The sequence below is a fragment of the Spermophilus citellus genome (genome assembly GCF_964194105.1).
Source record: "Spermophilus citellus genome assembly, chromosome: 15".
NCBI lineage: Eukaryota > Metazoa > Chordata > Mammalia > Rodentia > Sciuridae > Spermophilus > Spermophilus citellus.
The window spans coordinates 48,410,173-48,433,231 of record NC_138195.1 but is presented as its reverse complement, the minus strand read 5'-3'; the positions used below and the strand labels follow the sequence as shown (position 1 = coordinate 48,433,231).

Sequence of the window (23,059 nt, the reverse complement as noted above, 5' to 3'; positions counted from 1 at the left end):
TAGAAATGGTTACTACATAGATAAACACATATTTTTTTTCTTATTATTTATATTTCTTTAAAAGATAATTTACTAGGCTGGGGGTGTATTCAGGAGTAAAGCACCTGCCTAATATCTATGAGGTCCCGGGTTCAAATACCTACACCACACACACAAAAAAGGAAAACAAAAAGGCAATGCAATATGGAATTATATTACAATATTACAGAGTAAAATATATGTCAACCAAAGCACAAAAATTGGGAGAAGTGAAAAAATACCAACTACTAAAATTAAAAAAAAAATGGAGTTATTGTTAATAAACCAACAAGGGAGATTAAAATAGGGCTGGGGATATGGCTCAATGGCTGAGTGACCCTAAGCTCAATCTCCAGTACCCCAAAACAAAAACAAAACAAAACAAAACCCACTGAATTCAAAAGAAGGCGTAGGCAGAACAAAATGGGAGAAAAACAGAAAAGACAAAGACAGAAGATGTTACATAACCATATCAATAATCACATTAAATGTAAAAGTCTTGGACTGAGGAAATAGTTCAGCTTGCCTAGCATGTAGAAGGCCCTGGGTTTGATTCCTAGAAGTGGGGGCAGGGAGGAGAGGAAGAAAGAAAAAGTAAATGCCTTAGGTACCCCAACTGAAGGGCTGAGAATTTGGCTGTGGGGCTGCAGTGGCATACACCTATAATCCTAGCTGCTTGGGAGACCAAGGTAGAAGAATCCTAAATTCAATGTCAGCCCCAGAAATTTAGCAAGACCTTATTTCAAAACAAAACAAAAAGGATTGAGGGCAGATGATAGACCCAACCTAATATTTTCTTAAAATTGGGAGCCATCTCGCCACAAAGCCATATAAAGATAATTTCGGCTTTACTATAAATTACTGCAAATTCTGAACCTGCTTGGAATGCCTGCCTGTGCCTTGAACTCACCCATGCCTGGCTCTCTGACCAGATAGCAGCCCTCTCTGAAACTTTAGTGACACCTCATAAATATTGGCCTTCCCTGGCCAGACAACGACCCCCTCTGAGGCTCTAATGGTCCTCATAAATTCTGATGTTGAGGCCAGCAAAAAATGTAAACTACCATTAGTGTGATGCTTGTCAGAGTTCTGTTATCTGTAACCCCCCTTTGTGTAACTTTCTGGGCTATAAAGCTGGGCTGCAGGAAAGCTGGGGTTGCTGTCTTGTTCCCGTGGTTTTGGGAGGGAGAGGCAGCCCAGCCGGTCGAAATAATAAGCTTGCTTTAATTTGATTTTAATTGGAGTCAGTGGTCTTTTCTTGCATCCTGAAATTATCTGAAAATACGCAACTGAATGTTGTCTGTGAGAAATATAATTTAAAAATAGAGAGAGGTTAAAAGAATGGGAAAAATAATACCATGTTAACACTAATTAAATCAGCTGGGTACTTACATTGTTATTAGAAACAGATTTCAGAGCAAAGATTATAATTAAAATTAAAAAAAATTTTTAGTTGTAGATGGACAAAACACTTTTATTTTGTTTATTTACTTTTAAGAGATGCTGAGGATCGAACCCAGTGCTTCACACCTTAGGCAAGCACTCTACCACTGAGCTACAACCCTAGCCTAGGAATTTTTTAGAAAATATTTTTAAATTGTAGTTGTTGGGCTGGGGATGTGGCTCAAGCGGTAGCGCGCATGCGTGCGGCCCGGGTTTAATCCTCAGCACCACAAAGATGTTGTGTCTGCCGAAAAACTAAAAAATAAATATTAAAAAATTTTCTCTCTCTCTCTCTTAAAAAAAAATGTAGTTGGACACAATACCTTTATTTATTTATTTTTATGTGGTGCTTAGGATGGAACCAAGGGCCTCGCACGTGATAGGCAAGCGCTCTACCGCTGAGCCACAATCCCAGCCCTAGCCCAGGAATATTTTTAAAGGTCATTTCATAATGATGACAAAGAAATCCTAAGGGTATATATACTAAATAACATGTGAAGTAAAGCTGGTAGAACGGCAAGGAGAAATAACTCCACAATTTTAGTAATCAATTATCTTCTTTCTATAATTGATCAATAAGCACTGATCAAGATAGACCATATTATAGGCCATAAAGCCAATTGGTGTAGACCTAAAAAGGTTCAAGTCATACTAAATATGTTCTGTGACTATGATGCAATTAAATTAGAATCTGGGCACAGTGGTGTACAACTATAATCCTAGCAGCTCAGGAGGCTAAGGCAGAAGGATTACAAATTCAAAGCCAGCCTCAGTAACTTAGCAAGGCCCTATCTCAAAAAAAAAAAAAAGGGCTGGGGATGTGGTAGAGTGATTAAGCGCCACTGGATTTAATTGCTGGTTCCAAAATAAGTAAATGTTTTAAAAATAATAAAAAATTAGAAATCAGTAACAAAAAGATCTCTAAAAAGTTTCCCAAATATCTGGGAACTAGGGGCTGAGGCAAGAGGATTGCAAGTCTAAGGTCAGCCTCAGACTTGGCTCAGTGGTAGAGCACTCACCTGGCATGCCTGAGTCACTGGGTTGGATCCTAAGCACAACATAAAAAATAAAATAAAGGTATTTTGTCCACCTACAACTAAAAAATAAATGTTAAAAAAAATATTTGGGAACTAAATAATACACGTAGGTCAAAGAATTCAAATGGAAAAACATTTGATCTGAACACCAATGAAAACACCACAACACCATAGAACTTACAGGATGCTGCTAAACCAGTGTTTGGACAATTTTGATAGAACTAAATACCTACATTAAAAAATGATGGAAGGTCTCAGATCAGTAGCCTTGGCATTTACAAAACACAGGATCTAGATAAAGATAAAATTAAACCCAAAATAGAAGGAAAATAATAGATAATAGCAGAAATCAGTAACAATGATAACAGAAATAACAATAAAGAAAAATCAGGGCTGGAGTTGTGGCTCAGTGGTAGAGCGCTTTTCCGGCATGTGTGAGGCCCTGAGTTCAATCCTCAGTACTACATGTAAATAAATAACCAAACAAACGATCCATTGACAATTTTTAAAAAGCAATAAAGAAAAATCAGTAAAACCAAAAGTTGATTCTTTGAGGTCAATAAACTGATAAAACTTTTGGCCAGAATAATCAAAAAAGACAGTGAGAAATCTAAAAATTACCAATGTCAGAAATAAAAATGGTGACATCACCACATATCCTTCAGATATTTAAAGGATAATAAGGGAATTTACACAAATAAGTTTGCTAATTTAGATGAAATGGACAAATTCCTGAAAAGATAGAAATTACCAAATGTCACTCAAGAATAATAATTCTGTATCTACTAAAGAAATTTCTGATGCAGCTAAAAATATTCTTTTTTTTTTTTTTGAGAGAGAGAGAGAGAGAGAATTTTTAATATTTATTTTTTAGTTTTCGGCGGACACAACATCTTTGTTTGTATGTGGTGCTGAGGATCGAACCCGGGTCGCACGAATGCCAGGCGAGCACGATACCGCTTGAGCCACATCCCCAGCCCAGCTAAAAATATTCTGACAAAACAAATTTCAGACCTAGAGGGCTTCACTGTTAAGTGACAACAAGCATTCAAAGAAGAATATCAAATTCTCTACAAACCCTTTCAGAAAAAGAAGGAATATTTCTGAATTCATTCTGAGGCCAGTGTTACCCTGATACCAAAGCCAGATAAGAAATTACAAAACTACAAACTGATATCTTTAATGAACAGAGATGCAAAAATTCAAAACAAATCAAATCCAACATATACAAAAGAATAATATATTATAAGCAAGTGACATTTATCCCAAGAATTATTCAAAGATAATTTAACACTTGAAAATCAAAATAATTAATCATATTAACAAGCTAAATCAGAGAAATAACAGGATCATCCAAAAGATGAAGAAAAGCACTTGACAAAAAGTAGAATCCATTCTTGTTAAAAATTCTCAGCAAACTTACAAGGAAATTTCATCACCTTCATAAAAGGCATCTTTGATAAAAACTATAACTAACATCATTTTGCTAAAAATATTTTTTAGTACATCTATTTATTTGTTTATTTATTTAAAAGTGGTGCTGAGGATGGAACCCAGTAACTTGCACATGCTAGGCAAGCACTCTGCCACAGAACCACAACTCCAGCCCCAACTAACATCATTATTTTTTTTTTTTGGTAGTTGTAGATGGACAGAATGCCTTCATTTTATTTGTATATGAAGCTAAGGATCGAACCCAGTGCCTCTTGCATGCTAGGCAAGCGCTCTGCCACTGAGCTAAAGCCCTAGCCCCCAACTAACATCATTTTTTAAAAAATTATTTATTTATTTTTTTAGTTTTCAGCAGACACAACATCTTTGTTTGTATGTGGTGCTGAGGATCGAACCTGGGCCGCACACATGCCAGGCGAGTGCACTACTGCTTGAGCCACATCCCCAGCCCCCTAACATCATTTTTTTAAAAAAATTTTTTTGTAGTTGTAGATGGACAGAATGCCTTTATTTTATTTTGTCAATTTTTATGTGGTGCTGAGGATTGAACCCAGTGCCTCACGCATGCTAGGCAAGCACTTTGCCACTGAGCCCACTAACATCATTTTTAATGGTGAAAGATTGAATGCTTTCCTTCTAATATCAAGAACAAGGCAAGACTGTTCTCATTTTTATAAAAGATTATAAGTTCTTCAAGTTCAATAAGGCAAGAAGAAATAAAAGGTATACAGATTGAAAAGGAAAAAATAAAACAGCTTGATCATTTATGTAGAAAATCCAACGATGCTTGCTTCAGCAACAAACAATGCTTGCTTTGGAACACATATACCAAAACTGAAACAATACACAGAAGATCAGCATGGCACCTACGCAAGATGACATGCAAATTCACCAAATACTTATTCCATATTGCTTTGATCAGGGGGTGTAACTCAGCAGTAGAGTGCATGGTTAGCATGCAGGAAGCCCTCGCTCCAATGCCCAGAACCAAAAAACTTCAACATGATCCATCAAAAAAAAAAAAAAAAAAAAAAAAAAAAGGAGGAACATGAAGGCGAGCGCTCTACCACTGAGCCACAATCCCAGCCCATCTTTTTTTTTTTAATATTTATTTTTTAGTTATAGGTGGACACAATGTCTTTATTTTACTTTATGTGGTGCTGAGGATTGAACCCAGTGCCTCATGCATGCTAGGCAAGCGCTCTACCACTGAGCTACAGCCCTGGCCCCTCTCAGCTTCTTTACTACCAAAAATGAATTGCTTTCCTTTGCTCTGCCCTTCCACCATTATGTTCTACTTCACCACAGGCCCATAGCAATGGAGCCAGCCAACCATGGACTAAAACCTCTGAAATCATGAGCCAAAATAAATCTTTGTTCCTTTCAGATGTTTATGTCAGGCATTTTAGTCACAGTGACAAAAAGCTGATTAATACAATAATAAAGAATAATAATCCAAAATTATTCTTTCTTTTCTTCTTTTTTTTTGCAGCAGGATTGGGTGGGGTGGAGTGGGGCTGGGGTTAAAATATTGGGTCTCATGAGTGTTAGGCAAATGCTTTAATCACTGAGTTACATCCCTGTCCTAAATTGATAGTTGGTCTGTATTTCATTTGAGATGACAATCAAAAAGAAGTATATTCTAAAATCACGAGTGATTAAAAAAGTACTTAAGGATCAAAGGTCGGTACTATATTATCAATACATGGGAAAAATAGTCCACTTCTGCAGAATCTATCAGTAGGCATTAGTTAAACTTCATTCCAAGTTGTAGATAACAGATTAAAACAAAAGCATTCAACTGTTTTGCACAGAGTTGGACAAAAGATACCTTATCTGGTTAAATTTTTTTGAAAACTGTAAAAAGAAAAAAAATCAATTATCAGTATGTCAACTATTTTAAATTTCTTTTCTCTCTAAACAAGTTTAGTTCCTCCTATTCAGAAATTTCAGCAGCCTAAGAGCAAAAGAATTATTTTTTCTATCATGTTTGTATCTATACACTTGATAAAATGAAAAAAAAACTCAAAATAAGCATAACTTTAAATTTGTTATTCCTTAATATCAGTGTAGCTATTCTTTAATCAATCAGTTTTGCATCCCATTAAGTGATCCAAATCTTTTCACAACAATATAAATATCTCAATTGCGTTTTACCACATTAAAACTGCAAATATTGTGCTTAACAAACTAAGCACAGTTTATAACTACAAAAGAAGATAATGACTCACAACAAACTCATTCCCTCTTCTGCCCTGTTGTTTTGCCCCACCTTATCTCTGTGACTGTCTAGCTGCGGGACAATCTCGTCACTAATGGAAAAGCAGACTTAAATAAAAGGATCATTACCATCTATACTTACCACTAACTCAGGGTCTGTGGTACATATGATGAAATGGCACTCAGTATCCTTTCCACACACTCTCTCTCTAGTTGTTTCCTTTAAATTGAGCCTGAAAAGCTAAACATTTTTCTTGTAGATAGGGGTCTAAATGTGAATTAGGACCAACCAACAAAAGCTCTGACATGAGATGTGGAAAGCAAAAGTGAAATAGAGACCAGATTGAGAACAGTGGAAATATTACTTTGTGTGTGTTTGTGTGTGTGTATGCATAATTTCCAATTTTAATCACTAACTTAAGAGTCAGGAGCTAGCTGCAGTTGAGGGACAGCAGAACAGGCTGCAGAGTGTGTGTGTGTGTGTGTGTGTGTAGTAAACTATATATACAGTTTATCATTTCAGCCATTTAGAATGTACAGTTCTGCCCATTAAGTACACTCACACTATTGTGCAACCATCACCACCATCTATCACTGGAACTTTTTCATCATCTCAAACAGAAATTCTGCACCCATTAAGCAGTATCTTCCCATCTTCTCTCACTCGAGCACCTAGTAACCACTAATCTACTTCCTGCTGCTATGAATTTACATTTTCTAGATATTTCATTTAAGTAGAATCATACAATATTTGTCCTTTTATGTCTCGCTTGTTTCACTTAGGATAATGCCTTTAAGCCTCATCCATGTTGTAACATATCAGATTTCCTTCCTATTAAAGGCTGAAAAATATTCCATTATATATATAATTCACAATTATTTATCCATTCACTTATCAACAGACACTTGGGTTGCTTTCCCCTTTTGGGTACTGTAAAAAAGGCTGCTCTGAACCTGGACTACAAATACCTGTTCAAATCTCTAATTTCTTTCGGGTATATACCCAAAAGTGAAACTGGCTGACTTCTACAATAATTCTCCTTAATTTTTTGAGGAGTCACCATACCATTTTCCATTCTACCAGCAATGTGTACAATAGGTTCTAATTTCTCCATATTCTCATCAACAATTATTTCTGGCTTGGAGTTTTTGTTTGTTGGTTGTTTTTTGTTTTTTTAGTTGTAAATACACATATACCTTTATTTTATTTAATTATTTTTTATGTGGTACTGAGAATAAAATCCAGGGTCTCACCCACGTGTTAGGTAAGTGCTCCACCACTGGGCTACAACCCCAGCCCTGGGTGGCTGGCTTTAATAACAGCTATTCTAATGAGTTTAAAGTTGTTATCATGGTATTTTAGTCAGCTTTTTGCTGCTGTGACTGTAAGATCTGACCATAACAATTTTAGGAGGAAAAGTTTACTTCAGGGCTCACAGTTTCAGAGGTCTCAATCTACAGATAGCAGGCTCCATTCCTCAGGGCTCAAGGTGAGGCAGAACATTATGGCAGAAGAGTGTGGCAGAGGCAAGCAGCTCACATGATGATCAGAAAGCAGAGAGAGAGGTCTCTACTTGTCTAATACAAATATACACCCCAAAGCCATGCCTCCGATGCCTACCTCCTCCAGCCTTACTCTACCACTTCAGTTACCACTCAGTTAATCCCTACCAGGGAATTAATTAACTGATTGGGTTAAGACTCTTATATAATCCAATAATTTTTCCTCTGAACCTTCTTTTATTGTCTCACCCATGAGCTTTTGGGGGATGCCTCACATCCAACCCACAATACATGATTTTGATTTGATTCCCCTAACAATTAGTAAAGCTAAACATCTTTTGACACGCATATTGGACTTATCGTGGGTTTTTTTTTTTTTTGAGAAATGCCTAATTCAAGTCCTTTGTCCATTTTTCAATCAGGTTGTTTGTTTTTCTGGTGTTGAGATGGTGTGTTCTTTAAACTCAATAGTTTCATGCTGGTCTCCAACTTTCTGACTGTGGCAAAGGTGGTACTTCCCTACAGGCCAGTTCAAATCATGTTCTACAAGTCATTACTAGCAGCTCAGACCAGAGCCTAGAGAAGTTTTTGTCTCTTGCAAATGAACCCTTTTGGGACATAACATGTAAATCCTCAGTCCTTTGTAATCTTTCAGAGCAAGTGAAGTACCCAAAATTAAAGGCTTCAAGTTCTCAGGTTAGGGTCCACATTCAGGTTCAAATCTAGATAAGTAAGTTCATTGTTTCCCTTAACTACCTGGGAAACTAAGAAGGATATGGTTTTCTCCTCCATGCTCATTATTAAATATATAAATAAATACACACACACACACACACACACACACACACACACACTAGCATTCTTTGGAATGCATTACATTTTGTTTCAGTTAACTATACAACTTTTTTTTCAACTAAGCACTTAGTGTCTGTGGAAAGACTTGAGTGAAAAAAAAAAAGTTCCATTAATAATAAACAAAAGCTCTCATCTTGCTACTTCATATAGTAGCCAGTAAGTAGATTCAATAACATCAAGAACAATGTAGATAAATACGCCACTACAAATTAAAGAAAAGGAGAAAATGCAAAACAAGAATGCATCTAGCTGTCAGGCATGGAAGCACACCCCGTAATTCCACTACTCAGGAAGATCCCAAGTTTCAGGACAGAATCAGCAACTTAGTAAAGTCCTCAGCAACATTAGCAAGACCCTGTCTTAAAAGAAAAAACAAAAAGCAGGAATGTAGTGCAGTGGTAAAGTACCCCTGGGCTCAATTCCAGTATCAAAAAAAAAAGAGAGAAAGAAAAGAAAAGAAAGAGCAGCAACCAAAATAATTTTCCCTTTTTAAAATTAATTAATTAATTTTATTTAGGTACATATGACAGCAGAATGCATTTTGACTCACTGTACACAACTGCAGCACAACTTTTCATTTCTCTGGTTGTACACAATGTAGTACTGCATCACATGAGCAGTCATACATATACCTAGGGTAACCCATCTCATTCCACCATCTTTCCGGCCCCCATGCCCCCTCTCTACTCTTCCCTCCTTTGCCAAATCAAATTTCCTCCATTTTTTCTATGGCCCCCACCCCATTATGGATCAGCATCCACTTATCAAAGAGAACATTTGGCCTTTGTTTTGGGGGGATTGGCTTCTTCACTTAGCATGATATTCTCCAACTCCATCCATTTACCTGCAAATGCCATAATTTCAAAATAATTTTTTTAACCACTAAATTCCCCAATGCCCTTCCAAAAAGAATCACTAAAAAAAAAAAAAAAAAAAAAAAAAAAAAAAACAAGAGCAGGCAGTGGAGGTACAGGCCTGTAGTCCCAAGGACTCTGGAGGCTGAGGCCCTAAGACCTTAGAGAGACCCTGTCCCAAAATAAAATTTAAAAGGGCCGGGGATGTAACTCTATGGTTAAGCTCTCCTAGTTTCAATCTCTGGTACCAAAAACAACAACAACAAAAAGCAAAAATAAGGCAAACACACAAACAAACAAACAACAACAACAACAACAACAACAAAAAACACGAGAAAAAAATTACTTTTAGATAGCTGGTTATTTCATTTCTATGAGTATAACTGGACAATTTTCATCATAAAATTTCCTTTATTTATATTTTTACTATAAAACTTTATGGTAATTGTTCAGTGTTTTTCAGGCAGTGTTTTATTTTGTTAGTGCTGGGAATTAAATCCAGGGCCTTGGGCCTTACACATGCTAGGCAAGAGCTCTACCACTGAGCTACATCCCCTACCCATTTCAGACAGTTTTATACCAATACATTTGGAAAGTCTAAATGCCCAGAGATAACACAACATCACAAATTTGGTAAATTTGCCAGGAACACAATCTGGTAATCAACCTCACAGGTTCAAATCTTATCTTGTGCATTTACAACATACTAAAAAGGCTTCTGAGTGTTTTACTTTTATGGTCAAATAATCCTTATAATGACTATATAAAGTAGGTGCTATTAATTTCTCCACTTTACAGATGTGATAACTGACATAAAGGGGCTAAGCAACTTGCCCAAGATCAGCTTATACTAGTAAATATTACAGATAAGTTTTCAATCCAGACAATATCATTTCAAAGTTTATGTTCTTACCTACTACAGAACATATGGGAACCGAGGGTTTCTGCACTACTGTAAGAGATGGATCTCATACATATTTAAATATTTTCTAGTTGTCAGCAGAGGAATTCATCAAAGATGTTCAGTTACACTAGATAAATACAATAACAACAAGACTGCCTAATAATAAAGGCTTTTTAAACCACAAGTTTTGTACTCTTCAGTCACAATTTTGCATTCAATAAATGCCTTTTTCTTCTCTTTTCCACCATCTTCATTTTGCCCCTCCTGCTCTTTTCCTATAGCAGAAATTGAATTCAGGGACTGACATATGCTAGGCAAGTGCTTGTGCTCTATCACTGAACTACATCCCCAGTCCAAAGTGCTTCCTTTATACTAGTGCTAGATATTAAGGTATTGGGGATACAATCTTAAGATGTCACATTTATTAATCTATTAAATATTCACTATGCACACAGTATGTGAAGAACACTACGCTGGGCAATGAGACATGTATCTAGATTCTACCTTCAATAATTTGATGGTCTAGAAAGGGATATTGACGAGTCATTTAAAAAGGAAAAAGGAATTCTAATTGCTCGTTCTTTACATAATTGGCTCACTCAAACCTTAAACAACACTTAAAAAGTGGTTTCTTAGGTAACTTGTTAAAAATTTGGAAAGTCAAGGGAGTTGGAAAAGAAAGGTTATTTTCAGTTGGTAAAACTGGCAAAGAGTTCTCAGAAATGACATTTGAGTTCAGCCTCAAAGAAGGGACAAAACACTACAGGAAGATGGATAAATAAAAGTATGTTCGAAATTATGAGTGAAGGTAGCAAATAATGAAACAATGAAGAACCATTAGTATTCAAAAGGCACATGGAAGTATTAGGATAAACAAACTACAAATTGAGGCCACATCATAGAAACTATTAATTATCAAATTAAGGACCATGGGAATCACAGGAAATCTCTAAGCAAGAGAATGACATAGTAATTGTGCTTTAGAAAGAATAATCTTCAGGAGCATAATACAAATTATAAGGGTTGAAGCCACAATGAAAAACAGTGATGGGCTGAATCTGTTGGAAACTGCTTCTGAAAAGTAAAGGCACAGAAGGAATTCCCTGAAGACCTTAAAAGAGCATACTACAGGGATACTGCCACATCGATGTTCATAGCAGCACAATTCACAATAGCTAGACTGTGGAACCAACCCAGAGGCCCTTCAATAGATGAATGGATAAAAAAAAAATGTGGCATTTATACACAATGGAGTATTACTCTGCACTAAAAAATGACAAAATCATGGAATTTGCAGGGAAATGGATGGCATTAGAGCAGATTATGCTAAGTGAAGCTAGCCAATCACTAAAAAACAAATGCCAAATGTCTTCTTTGATATAATGAGAGCAACTAAGAACAGAGCAGGAGGAAAAGATTAACATTAAACAGAGACATGAGGTGGGAGGGAAAGGGAGAGAAAAGGGAAATTGCATGGAAATGGAAGGAGACCCTCATTGTTATACAAAATTACATGTTAAGAGGTTGTGAGGGGAATGGGAAAAAAAACAAGGAGAGAAATGAATTACAGTAGATGGGGTAGAGAGAGAAGATGGGAGTGGAGGGGAGGGGGGGATAGTAGAGGATAGGAAAGGTAGTAGAATACAACAGTTACTAATATGGCATTATGTAAAAATGTGGATGTGTAACCGACGTGATTCTGCAATCTGCATTTGGGGTAAAATTGGGAGTTCATAACCCACTTCAATCTAATGTATGAAATATGATATGTCAAGAGCTTTGTAATGTTTTGAACAACCAATAAAAAATATATATATATATATAAAGGCACAGAAGGAGGGAAAGTTATCTTTAAGATACCCTCATTAGAAACATGTTTTGCACTTTTAACTTTCTGATGGATTCATTAAAAATAAAAAACATGTGTGGACTTCTGCTTCCAGGAAGATGAAGTACACAAACTTTCCCCTATTACTCCATGGATATTCTACATAAAATAAACCTAAGATATGTCTGAGGTAGAGAGGAAAGTAGAATGGCTAAGCACAATGGAACCTGAAAAAAAACAAGAGTACTGAGTACAGTGGGTATTTGTGATTGGCTGGTTGTTTTGCCACATTTATCCAACACTGGATATGAGAGAAGCCAGCAACCTATAAAAGTCCACTGAATACAGACAAAAAGGGCCTCAAGAAAAGCCAAACAACCAGAAATGAGGCAGCCTGGCAAGACAAAAACTTTTTAGACAATAACCATCCTATTCCAACTCAAACCACAGGGGAAAAAAACATGGTTCCCTTTCTATCCTCTCAGCAAAGGCCAAGAGGACATCCTAAATTGGGGGAGGGGGTTAATGGGAGAGGGTGGAGAAAAAAAGTACTGGGGATTGAACCCAGAGTGCTTAACCACTGAGCCACATCCTCAGCCATTTTTATTTTTTTATTTTGAGACAGGCCTCACTAAATTGGGGCCTCACTAAATTGCCTAGGCTGGCTTTGAACCTGTGATCCTCCTGCCCCACCCAGCCTTCTGAGTCGTCTAGGATTATAGGCACATGCCATCATACCCTGTGAGAACCTAGATGTTTAACCTTGTCAGCTATTGTAACCAGTCTATATTTTTCCCCCTACACCAGGATGTTATCAGAAAAGGCCAAGAAGGGACCTGAGACTGTTGTTACTGCCTCTCCCACCCCTAACATAGTATCAGAGGAAATGACACGGGGAACCTGGACTTTCTGCCCACTTAACACTGATGAGGCATATCCCATCCCCTCCTCACTGAAGTGCTGTCAGAGGAGGCCTGGTGGAGAATCAGGGCTACTATCACTGCTCAGAAATAACAAGGCCATCTACAACCTCTCATCTGACCCCCCACTAGGTAAACAATGAAGTTCACCTCTCCTTTCCAACCAGCAAAGTAGAAAACCTAAACCTCTCTACCTGACACTACACAGGTAATGTCTATAGAAATTTAAGAAATCTTTGAGGTAACCTCACTCCATATTTCAAGGGACCAATATTTTTCATGAATATAGTTATAAAACCCCTTAACAAAATATTAACAAACAGAATTCAGCAATGTATAAAATGAACTATACACCATGCCCAAAGAGGGTTTATTTCTGGGATGCAAAGTCTTTGAAAATCAAATCAAACAATGTTATCTACTATATTGTTATCTACCAGCTAATGAAGAAAAACACAAAACATACAAATAGATACAGAAACACATCTGACAAAATAATAAACACCCAACTGTGATAAAAACTATCAGAAAACTAGGAATAGAGAAGAAATTCCTAATATGATAAAGAACATCCTTTCTTTTAAAAACCTACAGTTAACATTTATTTAAAGCTAAAAAACTGAATGTTTTCCTCCTAAGATCAAGAATATGTCAAAGATGTTTATTCTTAACACTGTGTTCAGCATAACACTAGAAGTTCTAGCCAGCACAAGAGGCAAGAAAAGGATATTAAAGATGAATATTTTGGAAAGAAAGAAAAATATTTCTGTTTGCAGATGATGATAGTCTACAGAGAAAATCCCAAGGCATCTACCAAAAAAACAAAAAAGAGACTTAACTAAAAAGTGAGTTCACAAAGGTTGAAAGGACATAAAATCAATATATAAAAATCAAATATAGCAGGGCTTGACCCCATTTGCCTGTAATCTCAGTGACTCAGGGAGGCTGAGTTAGCAAGATTGCAAGTCCAAGGCCAGCCTGGGCAATTTAGTGAGACCATGTCTCCAAAAAATAAAAAAAAATAAAAAATAAAAAAATAAAAGTAAAAAGGGCTGGACATGTAGCTCAATGGCAGAATACATCAAGGTTCAATACCCAATACCTCAAAAACAAACAAACAAAAAAATCAATTGTAGGAGCTGAATGTGGTGGTATATACCTGTAATCCCAGAGACTCAGGAAGCTGAGACTGAGAGGAATGCAAGTTTGAGGCCAACCTGGGCAATTTAATGAGACTCTGTCTCAAATTAAAAACCAAAAAAAAGGGGGGGGGCCGCTGGGTATGTAGCTAACTATAGAGAAGCCCTGAGTTCGATCCCTAGTACTATCCCCAGCACACATACACTCCCCCCAAAAAAAATCAATGTAGGGATTGGGGGTATAGCTCAATGGTAAAGCACTTGCCTAGCACGTATAAGGCCCCAAGTTCAATCCCCAGCACTGCAAACATTTAAAAAAAAAAATCAACTGTATTTTTATGTACTGGCAATTATCACATGGACATATAAAATCATTTATAATCACTTTTTTGTAAAAAGGTGATGGGCTGGCATTGTGGCTCAGTGGTAGAGCGCTTGCATAGTATGTTTAAGGCACTGGGTTTAATTTTCAGCATCACATATAAGTAAATAACAATAAAAGTCCATCTACAACAAGCAAAAAAAATGTTTTTTAAAAAAGGTGAAATGTCTAGATAAATCTAACAACACAACATAGGCTCTGTATAAATGAAAATTATAAAATAAAAAAATCTAAATAACAGATATTCCATGCTCATAAGATGGCAGATACAATACAATAAAGAAATCAATTCTCAAAGCAATACAAAGGTTAAACACAATTCCTATGAAAATACCAGCAAGGTATTTTATAGATACAGATAAGAGCATCTTAAAATTTACATGGAAGTTTGAACTAGAATAGCTAAAACAACTCTGAACAGAGGGAAAATCCTTCTACTGAATTTCAAGATACATAGCTATGGCAATCAAGACTATGTGCTGCTGGTAGACAGAAATATAGATACAGACATACAGATCAATGGAATAAAATAAAGAACCCAGAAATAGCCCCACACTAGTATGGCCAACTGATTTTTGGGGGTGGGGGGTGGGGGAGCCTTACGAGGGATTGAACTCAGGGGCACTCGACCACCAAGCCACATCCCCAGCCCTATTTTGTATTTGATTTACAGCCAGGGTCTCACTGAGTTGCATTTTGCTTTAGCTGAGGCTGGCTTTGAACTCGCGATCCTCTTGCCTCTGCCTCCAGAGCCACTGGGATTACAGGCCTGCACCACCACACCTGGCTTGGCCAACAGATTTTTGACAAAGATGAAAAGCAACTTAATGGTGTTTAGCTAAAAAATAGTGCTAAAGCAACGGGACATCCATAGTCCAAGAAAAACAAACAATAACAACAACAACAAAAAACCTTTATCAAGCCTCACATCTTCAATAAAAGTTAATTCAAAACGAATAATCATTTAAGTGTAAAGAATTAATCACAAAACTTTCAGACAATAATATAAAAGAAAACCTTTAAGGACACAGGGCAATGACTTCCTAGACATGACACCTAAAAGCATAATAAAATAATAATAATCAATAAAAGACTTTACAAAACTAAAAGTTTTTACCATATCAAAGACCCTGTGAAGAGAATGCAAAGACAAGCTACAGACTGGAAAAAATATCTTCCATATTTGTAAGAAAGGACTCATGTTTAGAATATATAAATAACTCTAAAAGTTAAACAATAAAAAATACAGTTAGAAAATGGGAGAAAGTCATAAAAAGGCATGTCAAAAAAGGTAATATACAAATGGCAAGTAAGCACAGATGTTTAACATCACTAGCTATAAGGGAAATGCAAATAAAGACTATGATGAAGTACCACACATATTAAAGCAGCTAAAATAAACTGACACTACAAAATGCTGTTAAGGATGCAGAGAAACTGGGCCTCTTATACACTGTGCACAGAAATGTAAAATTATACAGCCATGCTGGAGAAACAGTTTTGACAGTTTCTTATAAAATTTACACAGTTAGTTAGGGTATTGGTGCACACCTGTAATCCCAGCAGCTCAGGAAGCTGAGTCAGGAGGATCAAGTTCAAAGCAAGCCTCAGCAATTTATCAAGGCTCTAAGCAACAGGGTGAGACACTGTCTTTAAATAAAATACAAAAGGGGCTGGGGAGTGTGGCTCAGTGATTAAGCATCCTGGGTTCAATCTCCCAATACTCACTCCCCCACAAAATTGAACAGAGTTACTATTCAAAACCCAGCAATTATACTCCTGGGTATTTACTCCAGAAAAATGAATCTTATGTGTACATTAAAACCTATGCACGTAAGCATATAGATTCACAGCAGTATTACTTGTAATAGTTGAAAACAAAAAAAGTCCTATAATATATGAATAGCCAAACTGTGGCTCTCCGATCATGGAATATTACTCAGCAATAAAAATGAAAACGTGGAAGAAAACAAAGAAACTACTGATATACACAATAACTTGGATGAGTCTCAAAGGGATTAGGCTGAAGGGGAAAAAGTTAACCTCAAAATGTCACATATTGTATGATTCCATTTATGTAACACTCTCAAACTGATAAAACTATATAAATGGAATACAGATTAGTGGTTGCCAGTAACTAGACATGGTGTGCGTTGAGGCTAGGGGAAAACTATAATAGAATAACACAGGGAGATCTTTGTAGTGATGGAACGTAAGTTCAATATCTTAATTGGGGAAATGATTACACAAATCTATGCATGATCAAACAACAACAACAACAACAACAACAAAACTATGTAAGAACATTGTACCAATGTCAATTTCCTGGTTTTGATACTGTTATATAATTATGTAAGATGTAACTATTGCAGGAAACTGAGTGAAAGTACATGAGATCTCTGTACCATCTTTGCAACTTCCTGTAAATCTACATTTCAAAAATAAAAAGTTTAAAAAGTTTTATTGAAAAGGAGAATGCTCCTTAAAAATAGCACATGTAGCATATGTATATTTTTAAATAAAGAAAATACAAAACTATTAACCATTATTACAAATAACACAAAGTTTTTAATACAAAGTTTTGTATTTTTATATTGTATTTTTTTAATACAAGGTTTTGTATTAAAAATACAAAACTATTAAACTATTATTCCTTAGGTGGGCTCTTTCTACATTAATTATTTCTAGAATTTCTATATTTTATACAATAAGCATGGTATACTTGGTAATCAGAAGAAAAATAACTTTTTTAAATAAATAAATAAAATAACTTTTATTTATTCCTTTTCTTATGTGGTGCTGAGGATCGAACCCAGTGCCTCACCCATGCTAGGCAAACACTCTACCACTGAGCCACAACCCCAGCCTGAAAAATAACTTTTAAGAAAATAAAAACAAGGCAGGCACAGTGACACATGCCTGTAATCCCTGTTACTCAAGAGGCTAAAACAGAAAAGTCACAAATTCAAGGCCAGTCTTAGTAATTCAGTAAGATTCTTTCTCAAAATTTAAAAAGAGGCTAGACATGTAGCTCAGTGACAGACTGCCTCTGGGTTCAATCCCCAGTACTGCCCAGAGAGGTGGTGGGGGAGGGAGAAAATGAAAACAATATTATTTCTCACTGTTCCAAACACATCACTTTAAATATATATGAATTACATCAATTATTAACTCACATATGCCTATACATACTAAATAAAAGACATGAAATACTGATGTCTTTTTTTTTTTTTTTGGTACCAGTGATTGAACCAGGGGTGCTTAAGCCCCAGCCCTTTTTTATTTTGAGATGGGGTCTCCCTAAGTTGTTAGGGCCTTGCTTAGTTGTTGAAGCAGGCTTTGAACTTCTGATCCTCCTGCCTCAGCCTCCCAAGCCACTGGGATTACAGGCCTGCAGCACCATGCCTGGCTCAGAGACATTTTTTTTACTTCCCTGACCATGCACTTTTATATACTACACTCAAAAATTGTTGGGTATATCAAAGAACACACTTTTTTTCCTGGCTCCAACTTTTAAACCAAGACTTTACCTATCAGGTTGCACCTATTTCTATATCACATCCAGAACTGTCTGAGCTTAGTAAATAAGAATCTAATAGATATCACTGTCCACTTTATTTCATTGATCATACAAAAATTTTTTACCCTACAATCCAATTTAGTGGTAAATTTAGTCAAGGGTTCCTGACCTGGCACATAGCATAAAGAAGCTAAGTATATAACATTCTAAATCTGACTCTAAACAGTATAAAAATATTTGGGCAGACTAGCAGTTGGACATATTAACCAATACAATTTTTACTTTTAAAATATGCTACACTGGGCTGGGGTTGTGGCTCAGTGGTGGAGCACTTGCCTCACATGTCTGAGGCACTGGGTTCAATCCTCAGCACCACATAAAATAAATAAAATAAAGGTAGTGTGCCATCTACAACAACAAAAAAGTATTAAATAGGTAAAAATTAATTTTTAAAAAATATGCTACACAGGAGCTGAGCGTGAAGCTCAGTGATAAAGCATTTGCCTAGCATGCACAAAGTTCTGGGTTTCATCCCCAGCACCTCCAAAAATAAGTAAATATGCTTCATCCCAAATCTAATCAGCATAATAGAAAATGAGATACTGGCTCAAGATTTCATACTCTATTACATACTACGAAAACTTATTGAATTTGGACTCAAATTTTAATGTACAGTTTTGGCAATCTCTGCTTCATGCCATTATTACATTGATGAAACTAACATCAATTCAATTTAGTCTCAAAGTTCCAAGCTAAAATGATTTGCAGTAAAACAGTAACACAGTTTAACTCAGAAGAAGATTCTAACTTAGGAGAATCCATGGTTCTCACCTATGAGAATTTCTTCAAGAATTTCAGCGCAGTGGCTCATGTCTATAATCTCAATGGCTAGGAAGGCAGAGATAAAAAGATTGAGAGTTCAAAGCCAGCCTCAGAAAGGGCGAGGTGCTATGCAACTAGGTGAGACCCTGTCTTTAAAAATCAAATACAAAATAGGGCTGGGGAGTGTCTCAGTGGTCAACTGCCCTGAGTTCAATCTCCCGTATCCCCCCAAAAAACAAAAGAATTTCAAAAGAACAGAAAAAGTATCAAGATAATACTTATGTTTCTATGTGTTTCTTGTCCTCTGCCACAAGTCAAAAGCTTAGCTAAACCCACAACTCACAATAAAAATTTAAGACAAATACAATATAACTAACCACTCCCACAACATCATTCTTGAGATACACATAAAGCACTATTTTATTATCAAACACTGTGGTAAAATTATTATAACCAAGTTTTCTTGTTAATAGACTCACATTATATTACATTCAGTATTGAAATGATTATATTGCTGGAAAGGCTCAGTGTATAGTGAAGCCACATATCATTTCAATATGGAAGCATAAAAATCTCTATAAACAGCTAGACGTTTCAGCTTAAAATTTGGTGATGGCTCAAGGCCCAAGATTCAATCCCTAACACAGAAAAAGGAAAAAAAAAAAAAAAAGGGATGAATAGTCAAGAGGAAGTAAAGGATCTTCTCCATGTGTGCCCTGTCCATGCTCCCCTGTTTTTAGTTAAGTTCTTGATTTTTCAAGAACCACAAGCCCTAAAGTTAAGAATCACCGTCATGATACTCATAATCAAGTGGTTCTTTCTGTTCTTTTCCTACTATTACACCCCTCTACTGAGTTACATCAGATCTTTAGAGAAAAACAAAAACAAATGCCAGGTTCCAAAAGGATTCCCAAAACACATGCAAGCAAAAAATAAAGGATAACAGTATATGTAAAACAAGTAATACCTTATTTGTAAACAAATAAAACACATAAGAAAGTTAAAAAACAAAAACAGATTTTCCTTCCCCAAATCTCTGCAAAAAAGTAAGACATTTTAATCTGGATATGAAAGAATATAGTTGCCTTTAATAATCTTAATCCACTTATTTAACAAATACCACAATCTTTCAAAAGAGCTTTCACAGGTAACTTAACAGAATATGGAATTGTATTTCTTTCTCATATAAGACAGTTTGATGTCCAAAAAGAATCAAAGCTACAGAAAACTTTAAATTTAAAAAATGAATGCAGCATTCACTAACAGTATTTTATGAAGTTAATCTTTTGACAACCTTAGTTAAAAGCAAACCTAAGAATTTGCTTCTCCTTTGAAGAAATAATTATTGTTCCACTGAGCATTTGAAGGTAAGATATACAAAACTATATACAAAACTAATTCAAAGGCTTGTTGCAATCGGTAAATTGTCATCCTATGATGATTAGACAGCAAATACTTGTTTAGAGCAGAAAATACTTTTTAAAAAGTTCAAACTGGCCAACAACTTGCAAAATCTTTAATCAGATAAAAAGTTTTAAAACATTACATGAGACACATAGCTAAAATCCAACTAAGATCCCATGGAGTCACATTATAATTTAATAATTAGAAAAGGAAATTAATTTATTTCTTCTACAGTGAATATAAATTTTACAAGAATTTTCTGATTTTTTAAATTATGGTTTTGATACTACATCTTCTATAAAAAGCATATATGCCACCTATCCCAGTGATATTAGCTGCCAACTACAAGAATTTGCTTTTTAATTTTCCTAGATTACTCTATTGAAATATTATTCATACAATATCTGCAAAATGGTACTAGAATATTAATCCTTCAAATATGTCAAAAGTAATCTTCAAGAGGAAAATCTGGTAGGCTCAGGGGCTGTGATGATTTTACTTCTAGTTTTATGTGCCTTCTTAACCCAGATACTTAAATTGACCATATTTTTACCCTGTAGCAAAGACGTATGTCACCCCAAACTGGGAAAATGTTACCAACTCACACTGAGGGACTGTAAAATCAAAACACCCAAATTCCTCTTTCACGTTTAAATTTTCAAAATTTAAAGTTAATGTATTAAATCTTTTTTTTTTTTTTTTAGGATTTAAACTTGTCTGGTATTTAAATTTATTTAAGAAATACAAAGAAAAAGAGAAGTACATCATTACGGTTAAAAGAAATCCAAATGATACCTTTAATTTCAGAATTACTCCTTTCAGTCTTAAAACATCACTTCCTTTGCACTACTTCCCCCAGCACTGCAGACAAATCAGTGAATACCGCCCCTACCAATCCAGATTGTTAAAAGGATCCACTGTCCACAAAGAAAGCACTATGATCCAAGTACACTGCCCGAGTGATCTTTGATGCCTTGAAAGACACCTACTTGTAAAAATGCCAAAGTCCTAAATTAGATCCCCAAGGGCTCCTTTTCTTTCTTAACCACACTTCTCCTTTTCAATCCTTCTCTCAACCCTTTGGGCCAGACGACTTTCCATCCAATAGCCTCTTCCACTCAAACCTAACTCCTGCCCTCCAATACCTTCGTCCCCACCCCGGTCAGTCGGCTATCACTCCAACACGGTTCCCTCTTCCTTGTCCAGGGGTTAATCCCGGGCCAGGCCTGCTTCTGAGATCCCTTCTCCCCACTTCCCTGAACATCTCCTCCTCCGGGTGCACATTCCCGGGGACTCCTTCCATCAGTGCTCTGCTCTCAACAGCTCCAAGCCCTAGCCTCTCCGCGTCCTCCAGTCCTTCTCGCGCCTCAGCCTCTACCGGCCCCTCGGCCACCGGCGTCGTCACCCCTTCAGGCCGTCGGCTCAACAACCTCCATTCCCTCCAGATTCCATTCTGGAGCGGACTCTCTTGGCCCCCTCAACCGTCTCCCCTCGGTCCCTCGGGCTCCCTGCCCCTCGACGCCCCCGGCTCCACCCCAGACTCCTCACTCACCCTTGGCTGCAGGCGCCCCCCAGTCTCCCCTCTCCTCAGCCTCAGCGCCCGCTCACCTCCGCGATGGGAGTCGGGCTTCCCCGACCCGCCTCCGAGTCGGCGTCCGAGGCGCCGTCGGAGTCCCGGGCCCTTCGCGCCTCGCCGGAGTGGAGCACTTCAAGCGGCGGGGGCGGAACCCGGGGCGGAGAGCCGGAGTGGAGGCGGGAGCGGTGGCGGCTGCGCGCAGGCATCGCTCCGGCTCCGTCACCGCCGCTCCGGCAGCTGCTCCGTGCCGAACCGGAACTGCTTCGGGAGGCGGAGCACTACCGGCAGGAGGCGGAGCATTACCGGAGAAGGGGCGTGGCCAAGACCGGAAGGGACGCGAGATTCCAGCCCACCGGAGAGAAGGGAAAACGCTGCAGTGGAGCCTGAGAGCGCATGCGTCAGGCCCCGCCGCCAAAGAGGGCTGGTGTAGATTAAGGGAGGAACCCATGGGATTTATAAACGGAGTTGGGGATCCGGAGGAAGTTATCCTGATTCCTTTGCAGAAGACCAGCTCCTTTTCAAGAGCCAACCCCCAATGATCATGACTATCGTAGACCCCTTTTATTCACTGACAATGTCTATGCCAAATGCCATATAAATATCTCAATCCTCGTTTCAGCTCTACAAAGTAGATCATACAACACAGAAAGGCCAAAAACATCATTGTTTGAATATCACAGTAAATCTGTGCCCAAACTGGTATTTTATCTAAATCTACATACCAACCCAAATTCTCATTCTACAATGCTACTCCACCCTAAGAGAAGCCCCCCCCCAACCTAGCCCTAGCGTTGGCAGAAACCAAATCTAAAGCCAGCTGCCTAGGTTCCAGACCCTTCGTGGCCTTGCCTCCCCATACAGTACCAGACCAGTTTTTCTGACACTGAATGGGATGGGAGCATGCTTCGGGTGGACAGGAGTGCAGACTGTTTCCAGGGTATTCACTGGAATTGTCTTTACCCTCAAGTTGGACTCAAGACCAGGAGCAGCTGGGAACATGTCCAACAGAGCTCATACCTCTCCCAGACCCATCAGGGTCCCTAGGAAGTCACACGAGGGAGGGCAAGACATCTCCTCTCTTTTGCCAACAACCAGCTCTGGCAGCTTGTCAAGATGGGCAAAAGGTATGACTTATGCAGTCGAGGGAGAGAAATAAAGAATGTCCACACGCTTCTGCCCTTT

General features: G+C 37.4%; 1 protein-coding gene across 3 annotated transcripts in view; it reads right to left on the bottom strand.

The window, feature by feature from the left end:
• The window catches only part of SAMD8 (sterile alpha motif domain containing 8), a 60,355-nt gene extending 38,165 nt beyond the window's left edge, over positions 1 to 22,190 (bottom strand). Inside the window, exon 1 of one of the 3 annotated variants that reach the window (XM_081267170.1) lies at positions 21,910 to 22,190. In XM_081267170.1, the coding sequence (XP_081123296.1) occupies positions 21,910 to 22,083 (174 nt within the window). In that variant the 5' untranslated portion in view covers positions 22,084 to 22,190. Of the gene's footprint in view, positions 1 to 21,853 lie in introns of all 3 variants that reach the window. The other 2 variants (XM_081267169.1, XM_081267171.1) reach the window with 2 other exon arrangements.
• Between the last annotated feature and the right edge of the window lie 869 nt (positions 22,191 to 23,059).